General features: G+C 36.1%; 3 protein-coding genes and 1 long non-coding RNA gene across 4 annotated transcripts; 2 read left to right on the top strand and 2 right to left on the bottom strand.

Moving 5' to 3' along the window:
* Nucleotides 1–7839: 7839 nt before the first annotated feature.
* Nucleotides 7840–11041, bottom strand: LOC113286385 (ribonuclease H2 subunit C-like). The gene is made up of 4 exons (XM_026535019.1): nucleotides 10810–11041; nucleotides 10624–10719; nucleotides 10350–10528; nucleotides 7840–8171 (listed from the first exon to the last, which is right to left on the bottom strand). Exons 1-4 carry the CDS (start codon nucleotides 11024–11026, stop codon nucleotides 8115–8117), a joined length of 549 nt encoding a protein of 182 aa, XP_026390804.1. The 5' UTR covers nucleotides 11027–11041; the 3' UTR covers nucleotides 7840–8114.
* A 2122-nt stretch (nucleotides 11042–13163) lies between these two features.
* LOC113290030 (F-box/kelch-repeat protein At3g06240-like) lies at nucleotides 13164–14957 on the bottom strand. The gene is made up of 2 exons (XM_026539505.1): nucleotides 13758–14957; nucleotides 13164–13607 (listed from the first exon to the last, which is right to left on the bottom strand). Exons 1-2 carry the CDS (start codon nucleotides 14858–14860, stop codon nucleotides 13565–13567), a joined length of 1146 nt encoding a protein of 381 aa, XP_026395290.1. The 5' UTR covers nucleotides 14861–14957; the 3' UTR covers nucleotides 13164–13564.
* Nucleotides 14958–15491: 534 nt separating this feature from the next.
* LOC113291940 lies at nucleotides 15492–16300 on the top strand. The gene is made up of 3 exons (XR_003331653.1): nucleotides 15492–15538; nucleotides 16032–16106; nucleotides 16237–16300. It is a non-coding gene; the product is annotated as an uncharacterized LOC113291940 (long non-coding RNA).
* Nucleotides 16301–17950: 1650 nt separating this feature from the next.
* LOC113291759 (60S ribosomal protein L23a-like) lies at nucleotides 17951–19381 on the top strand. The gene is made up of 3 exons (XM_026541255.1): nucleotides 17951–18023; nucleotides 18884–18988; nucleotides 19032–19381. Exons 1-3 carry the CDS (start codon nucleotides 17951–17953, stop codon nucleotides 19379–19381), a joined length of 528 nt encoding a protein of 175 aa, XP_026397040.1.
* Nucleotides 19382–20134: the final 753 nt, after the last annotated feature.

The following is a 20134-nucleotide window of genomic DNA, read 5'->3' as shown; positions in this document are numbered from 1 at the left end:
TCAAAAGAAGAACTCTAAACTGTCTTGTGATCAGAGAGACTAAGTTGTCAAGATCTTTATCCGATTATTCAGTCTCAATGGGATCATTCACAGAGTTGCCAACATTTTTAGTTTTATCAAGTAGATTAGTGTTCTTTTGAGATTTGAACTCCGTCTTTGGATAAATGCTCGTGATCAAAGATCTTTAAATTTCCAACATGAGTATTTCTGGAAAGTGTTTCTAGTTTATTTCCCTTAACGATGGCATGTTTCTTAGAGTCGTATCTAGCTGATAGAGATCTGAGAATTTTCATCACAATGTCCTTTTCATAAATAGTCTTACCTAATGCAAAGGATGCATTAACAATTTCAAAAAAATTGTGATTAAACTCATCAAATGAATCTTCATCAGCCATATGAAGGTTTTCACAAACAGAATTTAGGTTTTGAAGCTTAGCTTCTTTCTCAGAGGTATTCCCTTCAAATACAGTTGCTAAGATATCCCAAGCTTTAGACATAGTGCACCTAGTCACATGGTGCTGAAGATCTGGGGTAATGACATAGATTATAACGTTTAACCCATCTGAATTTTTCTTTGCAGCACTAATCTCAGGTTCACTGTATCTTCCAATGTCCTTCAGAACAGATACACCATTCTCTAGAACTGTAGGAGGAACATAGCCATTTACTACACAAATCCATGATTGAAAATCACGCGCTTGAAGAAAAGCACGCATAACAATTTTCCACCATAAGTAATTCTAGCCATCGAAGACTGGCGTATGTTTATAGAGATAACATTTCTGTCCATTTAGTCAGATTGCTACAAACAAATACTTATGAGGTCTTAACGTGTTTGCCTGCTCTGATACCAATTGAAAACGCGGGGGTACAATAACCACACCCAACTATTTCGTTCGGAAATCTGTATGGAATAAACTCTAATACAATTCTGAGAGCACCAAAATACCAAGCTCAATCAGGAAGTATATTAAAGAGATTTATCTCTTTCTCAATACATTCAGTAAATCAAACAGATAGAAATCTGTGAACCTGATTGTTATGAGAATAAATCGGATGGTACCAAAGACTAATATCCGAGTGTCAATCAAGTTCTATCCAACAAACAACGGTTTGATTTATCAACTATCATTGAACTACACATAACCTGTAATATTTCAATTGTGTAAAGAAAATATAATGAGAAAAAAAAATAACACAAACACCAGAAATTTTGTTAACGAGGAAACCGCAAATGCATAAAAACCCCGGGACCTAGTCCAGACTTGAACACCATATTGTATTAAGCCGCTACAGACACTATCCTACTACAAGTTAACTTCGGACTAGAATGTACTTGATCCCTAACCAAGTCTCACACTGATTAAGGTACAGTCGTGTTCCTTTCGCCTCTTGAATCTCGCAAGACCCTTCTCAGTTGATTCCCTTAGCTGATCTCACCCACAACTAAGAGTTTCTACGACCCAAAGTCAAAGATTTATAAACAAATTTGTCTCCCACAAATTTGTCTCCCACAGATAAGTCTATTATGGTTGTTGTTTCCGTCTTTAGATAAATATCAAGGTGTACAAGAAACTCAACTAATAATCCGGTCTTATACTCCCGAAGAGCAGCCTAGAAATATAATTCACCTCACAATAACTTAACTGATTTGCAGAAGAAGTTATTGCGGAATCACAAGAGTCTGAGACGAAAAACTGTTGTGATTACTTTTTATATCTTACATATCGAAGATAAATCTCGAGAAAATATTAGATAAGATTAAACTCAATACGATAGAAAGTGTAAGATCAGGATAGGAAAAGTACAACAAAAATAGTTGGACCTGGCTTCACGAATCCCAAATGAAGTCTTCAAGTCGTTAACCCTAGAATGGTTTTTCAAAAGAACTGAAAACTTAGGTTAATGAAGAATGGACTCTAGTTTGAAACTAGGACACAAAGAAGTGTCGGGATTAGATTTCCAAGATGCTAGAGTTATCCATTATATAGTCTTTCAAATCATGGTTGCTTACAATAAAAGAGAATATAACTTAGTAACAAAGCAATCAATATTCACCGTCAGATGAACTCCTGATTTAAGATTCAAGCTAAGTATGCTTAGAAAATAAGAAATTAATCTCCACCATTAGATAATATTAGCTTGACTTATACACAAAAGAAATATATATTCATTTAGATAAGGAATGAACCGCACCCAAGCCATGTACACTGAGTTGGCTCAATAGTAGTTAACCGAAGTTAACCAAATAAACTAACTAAACTTTTTAATATTTTTCACGAACACTTTAGACTTGACTTGATAATCAACCAATGATTAATCGACGATCAAGTATGAATCTAATATGTGATCTTGAGAGTTATTTAAGTGCTATTTCATAGAAACATCCATTGCACTTGAACAATAATCGACTACATAACCCAGTTCGTGAATTGTTGTGCCATAGTTCGGGAACAAAGTTAGGCTTAACAATTCAGGGACTTTAGTTCGGGAACAAACCTGGGTCACTAGCACAGATAACTTAGTTTGGGAACATAGTTCGCGAACACAAAGTTGTCATGCCGATATTACATATAAACCACTAGTTCCGGAACATAGTTTGCGAACAGAAGTTCAGGATATATCATAGCTAAGCCAGTTCGTGAACATAGTTCGGGAACATCTTTGGATTCAACAGTACACAAGTTCGTAAACCAGAGTTCCAGATCCATACTAGTTTAGTTAGTTCGTATACAAAGTACACATACTAAACTGTTAGAGCATTGCTCGGTCGAACTCGCATGCATTGCTATCTCAAGCATGTTTTTCAATGTTAGTGATCAAAACTATAAGTCTTTATTTCTAGTCTACTATAGATAAGTCTCGGACTAGGATAAAAAGTGTAGTTGAGCTCAAGAACTCATGGCGGATCATCATACAAGACGAAGAACTACTCAAGGAATTGGTGGAACTTCATCGACAAAAAAGTATGTGGAGGCTTGAACTTATATATCACTCAAAAGTATATCTACTCTATCTCCTATATTGAGACAAAAGTCGTTTTGCTATATAGACTTTGATTATACACATTTGGTATTTCGAGCCGAGTTTATCTCACCTATCTATTTCTCGAAATATGTGTTGGTAAGCATTCGCTTTGGCCAAGTTCATCTTTACCTAGTGACGAAAGTCATGTTATGTTTCAATCACTTTGAAAATTGCTTTGACGAGAAATGGTTTGTGAATAACAACTATATAACGTCCTCTAAGAATGTTTCAATCATCGAAATTAGAGTTTAGATTATATAACCATTATTGGATATAAGCATTGTTGTGGAAAAACATATATGTATAAGTCCTTATTCCTTGAACCGAAGTTTGCGAACTTTGTTGATCAAGAGAACCGGAACAAGAGCCGTGAACTCAGTCCGCGAACTAACGGAAGTTCTCGACCCGAGAAAATTTGCTGGAGTTTGAGAACTCCTTCCGGGAACTTAAGTTCGCGAACCCAGTCCGTGAACTTGGGTTGGTTATATCTAAATAAGATTGTTTGTGAACTTATACTTATACAAACTAAGGGATGCAAATTGCAAACCGTGGCTATAAAGTTCATGAACCGATTCGAGTGAATATAATCGTTTTTGCTTCGATTGTGTCTTATGTAGCTACATAAGATTTCCTTGCAATTGAACAACTCTCTAACTAGTTCATTTGAGTCATTTGAACTAGTTATGGTGAAAAAGAATATGATTGATATGAAAGTGCTCATATGGCTAACCATTTGGTTAACTATTTTTGAACCAACAAATGTACAGGTTTGGGTACGGTTACACAAACCTAGAAACGTGCATTTCATTTGTGTGTAACAAGCTAGGTTTTCGATCTAACGGTTGAAAGATATTATCTTGAATCTAATCAGGTTTTCACCTAACGGTGAATATTGAATGCTTTGTTACCAAGCTAACATTGATTGCAAACCCTGATTTGAAAGACTATATAAGGGAGAACTCTAGCAACTGGGAAACCTAATCCCCACACCTTACTGTGATACTAGTTGTGTTAGCTAGAGTCGATTCTCCTTTAACCTTTATTTTCTTCTTAAAAACCAGGTTAACGACTTAAAGACTTCAATGGGATTGTGAAGCCAAACCGATACTACTTTCTCGTAGTTGTGTGATCTGATCTTGCTGTTTCTATCGTCCGAGTACAATCGCAACGATTGGCTTGAGATTGATATATTCGATAGGTAAGATATAAAAGTAATCACAGACATCTTCGTCTCATAATTTGTGATTCCACAATATCTTCTTTCGCCGCGTCGATTAAGTTTATTGTGAGGTGATTGATAATACTAGGCTGTTCTTCGGGAATATAAGTCCGTATTATCAATTGGTTCCTGTTCACCTTGATTTATCAAAAGACGGAACAAAACTTGTAGGTATTTCTGTGGGAGACAGATTTATCTATCTTCGTAGACTTTTCTGTGTGATACAGATTTGTTTATTTCAAGTCTTCGACTTTGGGTCGTAACAACTCTTAGTTGTGGGTGAGATCAGCTAAGGGAATCAAGTGCGTAGTATCCTGCTGGGATCAGAGATGTAAGGAGTGCAACTGTACCTTGGATCAGTGTGAGATTGATTGGGGTTCAACTACAGTCCAGACCGAAGTTAGTTTGTAGTAGGATAGTGTCTGTAGCGGCTTAATACAGTGTGTTTTCAATCTGGACTAGGTCCCATGGTTTTTCTGCATTTGCGGTTTCCTCGTTAACAAAATTCTGGTGTCTGTGTTATTTCTATTTCCGCATTATATTGTTTATCTTTATAATTGAAATATCACAGGTTGTGCGTTTGGTTCAATCAATTAGAATATCCAACCTTTGGTTGTTGATTTAAATTGATTGACACTTGGATATTGGTCTTTGGTACCATCCAAGTTATCTCTCTAGTATTTGATAAAGACTCGCAGATTTCTATTTGATTGAGTGTAGATCAAATCGAGAGATTGAGATATTAACTCTTTGATATGCTGTTTAAAAGATCGAGTCTTGATAGATTCTCTTAAAAGTATGTTAGAGTTTGTCCATACAGATTGCTAAGCGAAATATTGGGTGTGGTTGTTGTACCCCCGTTTTTTCATAAACTGTATCCATAATTTTAGTAGTAGTTCTAAAAACTCTCATCTAATCAATTTGAGATAACCATGAAAGCGACAATGATAATCATATACATACCATTAGTTCTGAGTCAATCTCAAATGATTACTTAATCAATAAAAAATATCCCAAGTTAACATTAAATGATTGTCTCACACATATCGTATAAAACGTTCAAGGTTATTTTTCACATGATTGCAATGTATCAAATCGAAACATTCATGAGTGATGATAATATCACACATATCATTTTCAAGGCAATTTTAACATGATCATCTTGAACAATAGAATTGTTCGTACAAGACTTCCAAGCTTAATACTCATATTTCGAGAAACATATATGAAATAAGATCATCTCGAAATTTCAAATGTGTATAACACAAAGTCTACATATATATAAGTTTTAGTTTCCACATACCTTTTGTCGACGAAGTTCCTCCAAGCCCTTCTTCTTCAATTGGTGAACGCCGTGAAGTCTAAAGCTCAACTACATACTTCTATCCTAATCCGAGACATAGATATAACTAGACTAGAAATCAAGTATGTAGTTTTGATCAACTAAACTTGACAAACAATCTTGAGATAGCAACGCTTGCGAGTTCGACCGAGCAGTGCTCTAACACTATGATATTTCAATTATAAAGATAAACAATATAAAGCGGAAAAAAAATAACACATACACCAGAAATTTTGTTAACGAGGAAACCACAGATGCAGAAAAACCTCGGGACTCATATTGAACACCAAACTGTATTAAGCCGCTACAGACACTAGCCTAGAACCAATTAACTTCGGACTGGAATGTAGTTGAGACCGAATTAAATCCTCACAACAATTCATCTATAGTCGCGCTTTGTACGCCTCTTCAATCCCACTAAGACTCCGCGTAATTGATTCCCTTAGCTGACGTCCTTTACAAATTATGATTTGATTCAACTCAATTGAAGACTTTAACCAATCTTCCTCCCACAGATAATCTTATATGGTGATTTCCTTTTTGATCGTAGATCAAGGTGAGACTGGAAATCCACAACAATAGACAAAGATTAGATAACCTCAAAAAAGTCTGAGACGAAGAGAACTTTGATGATTTCTATATATCTTGTTCAAGTGAGAAGATCAACAATCGAACAAGATCAGGATACTCGATCTATCAGATAAACAATAGCTGGACCTGGATCCACGAATCCCTATGAAGTCTTTGTAGTCGCTAAACCCTAAAAGGGTTTCTGGAGAGGATGACTCTAGTTTACAAATAAGACACACTAAAAAGTAGTGTCAGGATTCAAATATCCCAGTTGTTTGAGGTTCCCCTTATATATACATTCAAAGCATAGGTTGCTTTAGGTTTAAGCTAATATAACTTTGGAACCAAGCAAATGGTATCCACTGTTAGATGAATCTTTGAGTCTGATTAACATAATCAAGATATACACTCTGGTTAGGATGAGCCGTAACCGAACCGTGTGTAAAGACCACTCTCATGAATGGTTAGCTGAAACTAGCCAATTGAACTATAAGCTTGAGCATTTTCATATAACACTTACGACTTAACTCGAAACACAATCATGTGGTCTAATATGTCTATAGTGTTTTTAAAGATTATTCAAATGCTAATTATCTCGAAGAAATAAAGCTTATCACACTACTCTGGATGATATCCTTGAGGAAAAAGCCTATGAGGTAATATGCACTTCTTGCCAAAACTAACAATGATATCATTTTAGTGAGTCCAATCAACTCCTAAAGGACTGTTTAGAAAAGGTTGAGTTGGTGAATGAAGAAAATCTAAAGTTAACAGGGAAACATGATAACTTAAAAAAATCTTTGTCTAATAAAACTCAAGAGGAAAAATATGAGCAAGAAAAACTGGTTTACACAATTGTTCTGAAAGATAAAGAGATTGATATCCTAAAAAGGGAGCTACAACGTCTCTCAGGTAGTTCAAGCAAAGTTGTTGCTATGCTTTTTGGACAAAAATCATAGATAGTAATCGTCATTGAACGCGAATTCCCTTATTAACATGTATGTAGCGTGTGAAAGTTCAGATAATAATCGTCATTAAATGCATTATTGCCATAGAAGGGCTGAGATTAGGAAGGTTGGATACTAACACCAGGCTCAAGTAATCCATCCATGGACAGAACATGATGACTTGGATAACAGGTTCAAGTAATCCATCCATGGACATAACATGATGACTTGGGATAGATATTATATGAGCGATTTCTGTGTGGACCACGTAAAAAATCAGAAAGATACCATGAATTTCCCAAACTAACTCAGGAGAAATGTTGAACCCTTTTAAGGAAAATGGTAGGTCCCGGCTGAATGCCCTGCAACCCAATAAAGATTATGTGAGGGTGCGGTTTATATGTTGTTTTCTTATGGGATGTTAAAAGTCCTTGATATTATATTTGATTTCAAGCTATGTTGGGTATCGCCCACAATAAAGAAAACCCCCAAAAATAGGTGTATGCCTCTAACTAAGGCACACAATATTCTTTAGTGAAATGCGAAAGATGAGGCAAGCACATAGTATTCTTTAGTAAAAGGCGAAATATGAGTTCGCTTTTTGCTTACTGCTCCGTGAATCTTCGTCGAATGTGCAAGTATTGCTTATAAACAATTTTTTTTCGCATAGCTGAGGTTCTGGTGGCAAGCACGCGCCGTGCGGTTTCACTGGTTGAGCATAGATTAGGCACATTTATTTTTCTGGACATGACGGGGACTTAAATGGTTCCACAAACTCAATTACACCAGTAGCAATAATGAGAAACATATTCCACAGAATCATCCAACTTCTTCCCGAATAACTGCGTCAAGGAGTAGTAAACCCACTTGTGTATACATATTTCTCAATCTTGGTGAAAATCCTGCTAAGCAATTTGGAAAAACTCAAATAACCTAGTTTTAGTTACATTTAATACATAAATGCGTCTGAATTCGTAAGACTTAAATCCCTTAAATGTTTGCATTGACTTTAGCATGAAAGATTGGGCACAGAAGCCAAATCGTCAATAGGAACAGGTGCGTGCAGCTGCATATGTGGAGAAAACACAAGCAATTAGAATAACAAATTTTCTCTGGGTAAACAATAAACCCATGAATTCAAAACATGTAAACAGAAAATGGAGTAACAATACAGCAGCAAAACTTTTAAGAAATAAATAGCTTGACAAAACCCAAATATGCTGAGCTTAGGCCCAAGGCTATAGAATCATAGGACTGTTAGTACTAAAACTATTTAAGAGCTGGTGTTAGATGCCTGATGCATACTTCTTATAAAATGCCTCGGTTCATCATCTGGCTATCTGGCTATGCAAGATTTATACATACGTAGTGAACCTACAACCATATCCAAAAAGATATCTCATCCACCTTAAGAAGTAAAATTTTCAGACTAAAGGTTCAATTAGTTTCCTGTTCCTCTCACTAAGCATTACTCAGGTAATGGCTGCGGGATTCCCTCGTTATTACCAACCTCCATCACCCGTTCTTAATCGCTTTAGCTTCACTATGATAACCTCTTACCACGTTTCTAAGAGTGTCAGACTAGTTCCACACATTTCTCTTCTTCTCCCTTCCTTCTCCCTTACTATCTTTGTCAGTATAAATCTCAAGCACAGCTTATTTCTTGACTTTTTTCTGCACCAAAAATCATGTTCAGCAAGGATTTTATTGAATAGAAGATTTCCTGCTATAGATCAGATTTACTCAACCGAACACGAACACCCAGATCAGGGTGGTCCATGGTACTAGGCTACTAGCTAGCCTAGCAGTTACACTTTTAAATTTATCGTTCAGCCTCAAGGTGGGCTAAGGAAAAGCTAGTCTAGCATTAAAACTTTCAGTCAGTGTCCACACTGGTGCAGCCTTCCAAGTTGCACCTCTAATTAATATCCTGGATTTCATACTGGGGTTCACACATGTAACCTCCATTGATGCAAACTTTCTATCAGCGCATAATAGTTGTGTTATGTATAAACATGTCCTCATTTTGCAAATTTCTAACAGTAGTTTTGCTTTCTTAATAGCATTCAACCATAAGCTATCAGAATACGACAGTGAGCCACAAAACTAGTGCATTTTTTGCATTTGCACCATAGAACTCACCAAATAGCAAAATCAGCCAAAAGAAGTAGAGATGTTTTTCTACCGAAACTTGCACAACTATACACTTAAAAGCTAACATGAAAGTATAAGTAGTGTTTTCGACAGACCCTTTATCTCATGTTGCTTCCATGCAAGTGACCCTAGATTAATCTTCTGCATGACAGCAACATCCTCAATATCCCTAGCATCTCCTTGTTTTGCACCCGAGTTTTAGAAAGTAAAGTTTGCACGCTGAGGACATTGGGATTCGTCTTTAGGCTACAAACTGTACAGAACTCAGGTGCAAAAGTTTGTTTCAATTAAATTGAACTCGGATTAAGTTAGATTTATTAGATGAGTGAATGCGACGTAGCCATTCTACACTTCAATTATCTCATATGGCTTCCATGTAAATACACTTTAGATTAAACAACTCCTGTACAAATACTACCCACGACTGATAACACTAACATCTCTTTATAACCCTATTCTAGAAAGTTTGTAGTCTAACGACAATGTACTCGCCTTAATTTAGACTATAAACTGCCTAGATTTGAGGTTCGAAAGATCAGAATGTGAGTCTTATTATATGAACAGAATTGGAGTAGGACTAACAAAGAGTTACTTCATGAAACTAATTACCCGGTACTACGTACTTCATCAATTATAAAAAATCCTACTTGGATTAAAAAACTAATAAGTTTGTTAATCCTAACAAGTTGTATACATACCTACAAAGTTCACAGTTCGGAACATTATTCTTGAATTGTTTAATGACCATAGCATCAAAATAGTCCAACAAACTTAAATGTAAATCACCATCCTATATACTAGTGTTTGTTTTCATTTCATATCATGTGTAGAATTGACATGATATACTTAATGCAGTGACGGGGATATTGAGTATTAGCAGTGGTGGTAGCTTAAAATGGTGCTTCTAATAAAACAAAATAAAAAGAATTCTAACCATGAAAATACAGGTAGTAATTAAAACGAGCATTGCACATTTTCATTGTTGGTTTATCCAATTAAAAAGATGTACGTGAAGTAATGATGGGATTAAAAAACAGTGTATTGCACGTAATACAACAAACTACCATCATTAAGTCAACTGAAAGCTTACCGCATTAGCAATTTTGAACCAGTGAAAAGACCTCAACAGAACATCATCTTGAGAAGGAATGTTGTCGTGATTCCAATACGTAATGCTTTGAAATCTTGCACATGTCTCCCAGGAATCCCTATCCTCCTCTTCACAAGTTTTCCTCTTAATTGGTTTCTTCTTTTTCCCCAAAACATAACCTAGAAATCAAGTAAAATATGAAATCGGATTTTAACTATAAAATTAAGCAAAATGAAAGTTTTAGGGTTCGAAATATAAGATTCTTAATTCTTACCAGAATATCCTTGTGGAAGGGGAATGTTTGCTCCTTGCAATTTCCTTCCTCTGAAATGAGTTTCTTCTACACTGATACCATTCTCCATCACAATACCTAGTTTAATTACAACCAATTGTTTCAGATAAACAAAATGAAAATTAAGAATTTAAGATAGATAAGTAAACGAGTCTCAAATTAAATCACCAGATTTATTGGGTTTGAAGTATTGAGAGACGGAGGAAGGACCATCGTGTTTGATACAGCAAGGGAGCTGATGAACAAGACCAGTCAGATCCACAACACTGGATTCTGAGTTTTCTAGTGATGAAATATGAATGCTTCCGATTACTCCACCATATTCCTCTTTCTCCTTGTTAGTAATAGTGACACTGGCACCATCTCCACTGTTTTCTATCTCCATTCCTGCAAAACCCTAGTTTTTACAACTTTCTTTCAGGTTCCGATTTATAGGAGGTAAAGTCCCCCGTTTCAAACAACCGAGTCAACAAGTTTCCCGCGCTAAATAATTGGGTTTCCGCTTAAATTGTTCGTTTTTGGCTGACTCGAGTCTGATTCGACCGAGCCTGACATCTATCTCAGGCCACAGTTCTGACTTGTAGCCTGCACCTGTGTAACTACACCGCTTTTCCGATGCTCACCCCAATGGGCTAACCATCAAATTAGCGTTCTCATATACCTACTCTCTTCAGAAAAAGGAATTATTCACCCACCCCGGCGGCCAAAATATACTAATCACGATATCATGCATGTGTTTTGTCAGTTGTTGAGAAATATCTGTAAAAGCACTTCATTTTTGACAGTTGTTGAGACATTCCTAGCTAGCATCTTGATTCTTGCAGAGTAATAGAGCTACGTATTCCAAAATGTTTGTAGCAATTATAATTTATTGGTTTCGCCGAGTGCCAGTCTCCCCCAACAATTTTTCTCAAGAAGTTTTACGTACCCGGCCTCGACGTAGCCTCAAATGAGTCTCCATATCTGTGGAGCTCAGTTTTTGGAGGTTAAACAACAAGGGAGACGAGCAGCCAAAATCGGTTTACTATGATAGCATTAACTTGGCTTTTTATTATTATAGTGATAGCTCGAGTTCACCGATCGGAAACATCTCTATACCTGAGTTTCATCATTCGTCCGGTTTGGCAGCTCATCGCTCAGGGACAGTTATGACTCTTGGAGTACCTTGGGAGAAAGCTAGAACAGAGGTTTCTAGCGGGGAAACGGTCATGTTTAGGATCGAATTGGATACAAAAACAAGGTATTCGAATGGAATTTTGAAGTCAAAAAGACGTGATTTGATGTTAGGAACGAACGTTACTGTCAATGATCGCGGATCGATGTCTTTGAACCACGATTTGAGGCTATCAAGCGCTCCTGTGCAAGTCAGTGGTCGTATTCGCCTGGGTATTGTTGCTTTATCGGTTCTTATACTACCTATTCTTCTCTAGTGACAAAAAAGTATGAGTTATATGCATTATTATTGTTGGTTCTTATCTGTACTCATGTTTTCCAATAAGAATGTTGGCAAGAGCATACTCGATGTTACCCAAGTAATACCATTTTTCCCAGGGGCAGAGCTGCCAGACTTCACCTGGCTGAAGCCACCTCCAAGGCCCAAAACACGCATCCTTTTCACTAGTGAAAACTACCTATGTTTACCGGGCCTGAATTTTATGTACAGAAGCAAAAAGAAAAAAGGAGGAAAAAAGAACGAAAATGAATTCACAAAAGCAAAATGAACCATTTGAGATGGAATCATGGAATGGATCTGTAGAAATGCAATTGAAGCAGAAAAAAAAAATGATACAAAAAAACCTCTTGGCTGGCTATTGTTCCAAAACTGAAAGACGAAAACAAAGATCACTGGATTAGTTCACATGATCTCATTCAGAAACATGGACATGCGATTGTCAAGTATGTAGAGCACCACAGAGATTCTCAATAGCAAGATGCCTTGGATCATCTTATTCAGTAATTTCCTTGTCAATGCCCAGTTCGATACTTCGATCTAGTTTATAGAGAAAATCCTAGAAGTTATAGTTCATTTATCTAAACCCTGGACAAACCTCATTGAATTCATCCCTCAAAGAAATCCCATAGATTTGTACGGCCACATGATTTGCATGTGTAGTGGTACTACTACAAAATCTAACAGCATAATGAACATCAGAACAAGAAAATAACTAGTTGGGACTTCAAGACTGAGAAGAAATCAGATCATACAAATACATGTAAAGGACACATGGCTCTGTCAAACATCATAGAGGAGTATAAATAATGACTAAATCTAGAATCTGGAGAGATTGCTATTGCAACTAATTACAAACACGACTGCCACTATTGGTAGAGAGCTTTAAATGATTGGATGATCTCAAGAAGAAATGCAGAATTGATAACAAAGAAGTTAGAAGAAACTCTACACAGGCAGATGTATTGTTGTGCATGTTAGACGAGATACAACACAAAAGGTTCACGCCATTCACTACCATTACATGGTGTATTCATAGGCCGTACAGTATAGAACAATTATGCGAGAAACGTAATGAAAAATAACTCACTAAATCTCAACAAAATTATCTTCCGTTTTTCATGGTAAAAGTATAAATAGCATTAGCCCAAAATGATAATTGCACCACTGTTTCTAGATTTAATCCAACTGTTTCTGACTCGGACTCATACCACTGGACCACTAGAGACCAAGTTCTACAGAGAGCTTTAGAAACACACATCTAATATGCAGTTGCATTATTTTAACTATATCCAGAAAACAAGACATCAAGACAACTAATCTAAACTATCACCATACTTGTACTCTAAACTTAACCCTACACAAAAGAATTCTACCGCGTCATTTCAATGAGATTATACCTCACCATATTTGTTATCCCCAAGGCATTCTCTTGTTTCAGTTCTTCATCCCATATGATTGCCTCAAGCCCAACTAATCTAAACTATCTAAGCCTCCTCTATGCCTGGGCACGCTCCTGCATTACCACAAAATTTAAGAGTTATCCATCAGTGTTTATAAATTATGACAATCCAAACTTATTTTGCTTAACAGTAAAAGGTGCAATAATGGGACAGGAAATGGATATACAAATTATTATCAAATAAGCACTAACAAATTAATTCACCTGTTGGTTCCTCTTGTCCTTCCCTGATAAGTATTAGAGTTCAGTGAAATTAAGCTTTCGCAATAAGACCCTTCCTTTTGCAAATGTGTTACCCTGAGGAGGTTAGTTGATCTAAGTCTTCGATAGTTTGGGTCGTATGAGATTAGAGAACCATTAGAAGAAATCCCGAATAGAATCTCCCCACTCTTAAAAGACCACACAAGCCTCAATAAATAATCGTTCGCGACCGATTCATGGTTAATAACATAGCGTTTGGTCCAAGATTCATGAACTCCATAATCCTGCATTACCCATACTTCAGCCTGGAGACAAATAACACTACCAAGGACACAGAGGCACCCTTCCAACGCCCCCACTGTCATAAACCGATGCGGCCTACTCACCGAAGTTTTTGGTAGTTGCATTTCTTTGAATATCTCCTCACTCATATCTAAAGAGACTACAATTTGTCGTGAAGAGTCTTTTGATTCAGCTAACCAATGAAGATCTCCATTAACAAGCACCCCAGCATCCCGAAAGCTGCGAAACTCCACATTTTCAATTCTTTTCCAGGAATTTAATCCTAATGAATAGACTTGGACTAAATTATCAAAACGAGTTAGTAACTTGTAATCATCATTCTTAGAATCATAACCAAATGCAACCATGCTCATTTGATTCATATCATCATGATCATCTGGTGATTTGGGTACTTGTTTGTACTCTTTGGTTGCTGGATTCCAAAGACATAAAAAAGTCCCATCACCGACCTCTAACCATAGGCAAACCAGACCATGACAACAACCCAGTAGATCAACTAAACACTCTGGAGAATTGAATGGATAATCCATTTCTACAGCATAATCAAGAAATTTATCCCTAGACAATAATGATTTCAATGAATCATGACCTATGGAATAGATTACCTCTTTAACCCCATCCATCCCTTTAAGCATGAGAGTAGGTTTGTTTCTTTGGAGAGAATGATTAAGGTGTTTTTTAACAAAATTTGGGTTGGAAATTATGGAAAACCAGGTTTTGCAGACACACTTACAGACATATGTGGATCTCACTGGTAACCTTGACAGAACTTCCAGGTAGATTTCATCCGGAACGCTCGACATTTTGAAGCTTCTCCTCCTTCAGCAGATTCTTGTAGAGCAGTTAGGTATTTTCGTTCGGGGAAGAACACTCGCTTAACTGTGTTTCCATGGGCTTAAACTAAATAAAGTAAAAGTGGAAAATACTACAACCCCTGCTGCTATATGGGTTCAATATATAGAAGTGAAAAATACTAGAACCCCCTACTATATGAGTTCAAACATATAGAAGCCCCACAAAATGGATCCTCCACCCTCAACTCCACACTTTCATAAAATGATATTACTAGACCCGAAAAATCAAATTATCTTTAGATCAGGCCCATAATTAATTATTCTGAACTTTAATAATGGCAACATTGCCCTTTAGTATTTATACAAGGGAATCCCAGAAGCTTCTTTTCATTTCTCTATTCTCTTTCTCTTTCATCTTTATCTCTCTCTGTTGTAGAACAATGGTTTCTAGGGTTCCTGAGATTCATTTTCGACTGCATCAAATCTTCTTCGTCTTCATCAAATCTTCGACTGCAACAACAACGATTGATTGCATCTTCTCCTTTTATGCCTCTGTAGTTTCATTTATGTCAAAGATCGATTGAATCTGATCAAAAGATAGATCTTACGGAAGATGCAGATGATTTGTTTAGTCTGATAATTAACCAAAGAAATCGAAGAGAAACATCAGGAAAAACGAATTGAAAGGTAAGTTAATCTTCCTTTAAAGCTTTCATTAATCGATTTCGAGTTGAAATCAAATTTCTCGTGGTTTGATTTTAATGATTTTGAAAAAAAAAATGAAAATTAATCTCGATTTCATTATCTGATCCGTAATTAGAGTTTAGATCCTTAATCATGGGAAAGATGAGCATGATTTTGCGTATAAGTATCATCTTGTCTTAAGGATTTTAGGGTTTTCAGAACCTATATCTTCATTTTTTTTTAATTAACCTATCCTAATTGAAATCGAAGCATAGATCTACAATTTTCTACTCACTCTGGTTGTTTTGATTTAGATTTTTTGAAAAAACTTGAACAAAAAATCCATATCTATTCGTCGTAAATCTTAATTTGTAGCTACGATCTAAAATAATGTTTTGAGATTCAGTATCAAAGAATCATTGTCTCTGTTACCCATAGATTTGATTTGATTTTTCATCCACTCATATGAACTGGTCTGGTGATGTTGGTGGTGCAGGTAGGGGTTCTTTAGGAGGATGAGGAGGCACTGGTGATATCAGAATTGATAAATTGAATGAGAACTGCTTCATTGGTTAGTTTGTTTATCCAAGTGGCTATAGATGAAACAACAGAAAACACTCTTGAATCACAAAAGAGTTTGATTGCTCAATTGTTGTACTTTTCTGAGAAATTAGAAAGCTCTGATTCATCCTTATCACCAGGCTCATATGTGTTGACATATATGAAAGAAAGCAGTGCTGAGAAGTAGAAGTCAACTGATAAAGATGATTATAGGTACTTCATTTCAGATGCCATGCTGCCAATGTTTTGCTCTTGAGGTAAATTTTTTGGTTGTTTCTCACTGGTTGTGTCTTAGTTATTTGGTTGTTAGGTACTTCATTTTCCGATGTCATGCTGCAAATGTTTTGGTTACTCTGCAAATGTTGGAAGTATGTTTAATCTGTTTTTTACGTGGTCCTAGGTCTGTTTTGGTTACTCTGCAAATTTTGGTCATCATTGTAACTAATTTTTTTGTTTGATATACAAAGGTGTCCTCGTTAAGCATTTGATTCTCTGAAATTTAAGTATAATTTGTACAACCGACCCAATTTGATAAATTTCATCTAACATGCTTATCTGTTATATTTATGTAGCTGCTCTGAGATAGGAGATCACAGATGAAACGAATAAAGGGACATGACGCTCCAAATCTATCTCTACCGATCCAATTCATCTCAGTATCTATTCTCCCAATGGTAAGATGGCTTTAAAAAACACCGAAGTGTAACTGCGGCTTACACATGCCATATGCATGTGTAACTTCCTATTACATATGCTTATGACATATGTAACTGCGAATTACACATGATATATGAATGTGTAACTGCCGATTACATGTAGTACAGTTTTCTTGTGTATGAACTTTTACCAGGTTTCCCACTTCACAGTGTAAGGCTTTTTTACCAGCATAGTATTGGTAGACTATGGATGTGTAACTAGTAGTTACACATGCTAATTAGATGTGTAACTTCTAGTTACACAAGCTAAATTGATGTGTATATATTAGTTACACATGCAAAATAGATGTGTAACTATGCTAATTTGTTGGGATATGCATATGTAACCTAATATGAAACTTCTATCCGTTATTAGTTGATTGAAATAGTTTCAATCGACATATTACTTTAACATTGCTGCTGCAATTGAAGCTGCAGAATGAACTTGGTGGTGATATTAGATGTATGCTTAGGTTGCAGTTACAAAGTTCAGGTGCAATCTAGTAAGGCAGCAGGATGAGCAGCATTTCAGACATCACCATGCAAAGCAATCTGTTGAGAAGCTGGATACTGAGATACTCATAGTACGTATGCAAGAAGTATAATGTTATTGTGTAAAAATATAACTTTCTAATACACTTGTTGATATTCCCTTATTAATGTGTAAAAATATCAACAAGAAGGTGTCCATTCTGCTCATCAAAGGCTCTTGAGGTTTGTATTCCCTCTCTAATACACTTGGTTAGAGCATTAAATTCATTTATTGCTGTTGAAGCTTGATTTTTGTGTAACACACAATTACACATATATTTCCATATTTCGAACTATTACGGGTGCATGTGTAACTCCAAGTTACACATGACATATGCATGTGTAACTCAAAGTATGCAAGCTAATTGGGTATGCAGCTACTAGTTACTAGTTACACATGCCAATTGGATGTGTAACTGCTAGTTACATATTCTAATTGGTAACGGATTTTGAAGTTTGACCGCCTCCATATGCCTTCGTTATATACTTTTTGTAGTTAATTGAATGCTAGTTACATATGCTTGAGTTATACTGCCAATTACTTGTAGTACAGTTTGCTTGTGTATGAACTTTTTCCAGTTTTTTAGCTGTTTTTACTTCTTTTAAAATGCTTGCTCACATCCCCAAAATGGAATCAGGTGCTCTGGCTCATGTTCGGTTCATTGCTGTTTCAGCTACTATTCCAAACATGGAGGACCTCAGTAAGCTATTGCATTCAATGATAATAATTTGATGATTGTTCATTTGCAATTTGATGATTTCTGTCATTGTTTTCTAAATTCTACAGGGTAATGGCTTATGGTTCCACTTCAATGACTTAAAAGGTACCGTATTATGGTGGATACAATCTCTTGTGTGCTTAATTATCCAGACCTTGAAAAGTTTTTTTTTTCTTGTTAACTTTTACCCCACATATTTAGAGAAAAAATGAGACCTGTAAAGCTGACCACCAGATTATTCAGTATAGGCTTTATGTTTTCTGCACTGAATCAAGATTTTTATTTGTTTCCCCTTGTTTTTGTGCAGGTGACGCTCCAGCAAAAAACGATTTCTTGTTTGAACGGGTAATTGCTGAATTCCATCATATATTTCAATATTTCGAACTATTACGGGTGGATGTGTAACTCACAATTACACATACCATATGCATATGTAACTCCAAGTTACACATGCCATATGCATGTGTAACTCCCAATTACACATGCGTTTTGTAGTATACCAGCTGATTACACATGTTTTGTTTTCTGGAATGTTTAGCCTATGACAACTTAAATATTTTTATGACAATAATTTCTGAATAGTTGTAGCCTTTTTTGATTAGTGATTTTAACATAGTGTACATGTCGGGTACACGAGTCATAAGCATGTGCAGCTGTTAATTACACATGATATATGCATGTGTAACTCTGACTTACATTAGACAGATGCACGTGTAACTTCGAATTACATTAGACAGATGCATATGTAATTTATATTTACACACGCTTTTGATAAGTTATCAAGTGTTTTTTTGTGATCTTTGTGATCTTTGTTAATTGTTCAATAATTTTATTTGTTGCAGATATACAAGCATTTGGAATCGGGGAAGATAAGAAAGACGAGAAGGCTGACCCCAAGGTGCTGGCTAACAAAGCTTCCAAGGCTTTTGTTCATTTGTATGAGAAGTGTTCTAGATGCTATGGTACTGATATCATTTGTTTGTCATGTAGTTACTAAGAAGGCTGACCCCAAGGTGCTGGCTAACAAAGCTTTCAAGGCTGTCAAAGCTGGAGCATCAACCATTAAGAAGAAGGCTAAGAACATCTGCACATCAGTCACATTTCACAGGCCAAAGACATTGCAGAAGGCAAGGAATCCCAAGTACCCATGTATTAATGCACTACCAAGGAACAAGCTTGACCATTACCAGATCCTGAAATACCCACTCACCACCGAGTCCGTAATGAAGAAGATTGAAGACAACAACAAGAAGAAAACAAGGATGCTTTCAAGAAGATGTACAACATCCAGACAGATAATTGAACACCGTTATCAAGTAAGCCTTCCTGATTACTTATGACTAGCTACTTCTTTTTCTTGAAAGGTAGTATATGGATATAGGTCTGGAATGGTTTCACTTAACTTATACATCTGTTTAACTGCACATTACACAAGCCATATGCATGACAGTTTGCACGTTTAACTAACATTGGCAAACTATGGATGTGTAACTAGTAGTTACACATGCTAATTAAATATGTAACTTCTAGGTACACAAGCCAAATGAATGTGTATATACTAGTTACACATGCAAATTAGATGTGTAACTTATAGTTACACATCTAATTTGATGGGATATGCATATGTAACCTAATGATGAAACTTCTATCTGTTATAGTGGTTATATTTATGAAATTGAGGAAAGAACATCAAGTCCTAGTAGTAGGGAGTAGTAGTGGATGCAGATTAGACTAATTAGATGCAGGTTATACTTATAGTTACACATGCTAATTAGATGTGTAACTTCTAGTTACACATGATGATTGTATGTGAAACTTATGCTAATATGCATGTGTAACTATTGTTTACATATGACATATGCATGTGTAACTACTGATTACACATGCATTTTGTTTTCCTGGGTTCATATCTATACCCTGCTGAATCAGTTGTGTGATCATTTTTTGTGATATTAATGTGCTAGCACAAGGTTCTCAGGTGTTTGTATTATTCTGCCAGTATAATTACTGTCTGAAGGTTTACTTTCTGTTGCTTAAAATGTCCGTCGTCATCGATAATATGAAAATGGCTTAGGTACATCTAGACTAGCGTT

This window comes from Papaver somniferum, chromosome 6 (genome assembly GCF_003573695.1).
Source record: "Papaver somniferum cultivar HN1 chromosome 6, ASM357369v1, whole genome shotgun sequence".
Taxonomy (NCBI): Eukaryota; Viridiplantae; Streptophyta; class Magnoliopsida; order Ranunculales; family Papaveraceae; genus Papaver; species Papaver somniferum.
The sequence above is the reverse complement of the archived record's forward strand: the minus strand, read 5'-3'. Positions and strand labels throughout refer to the sequence as shown.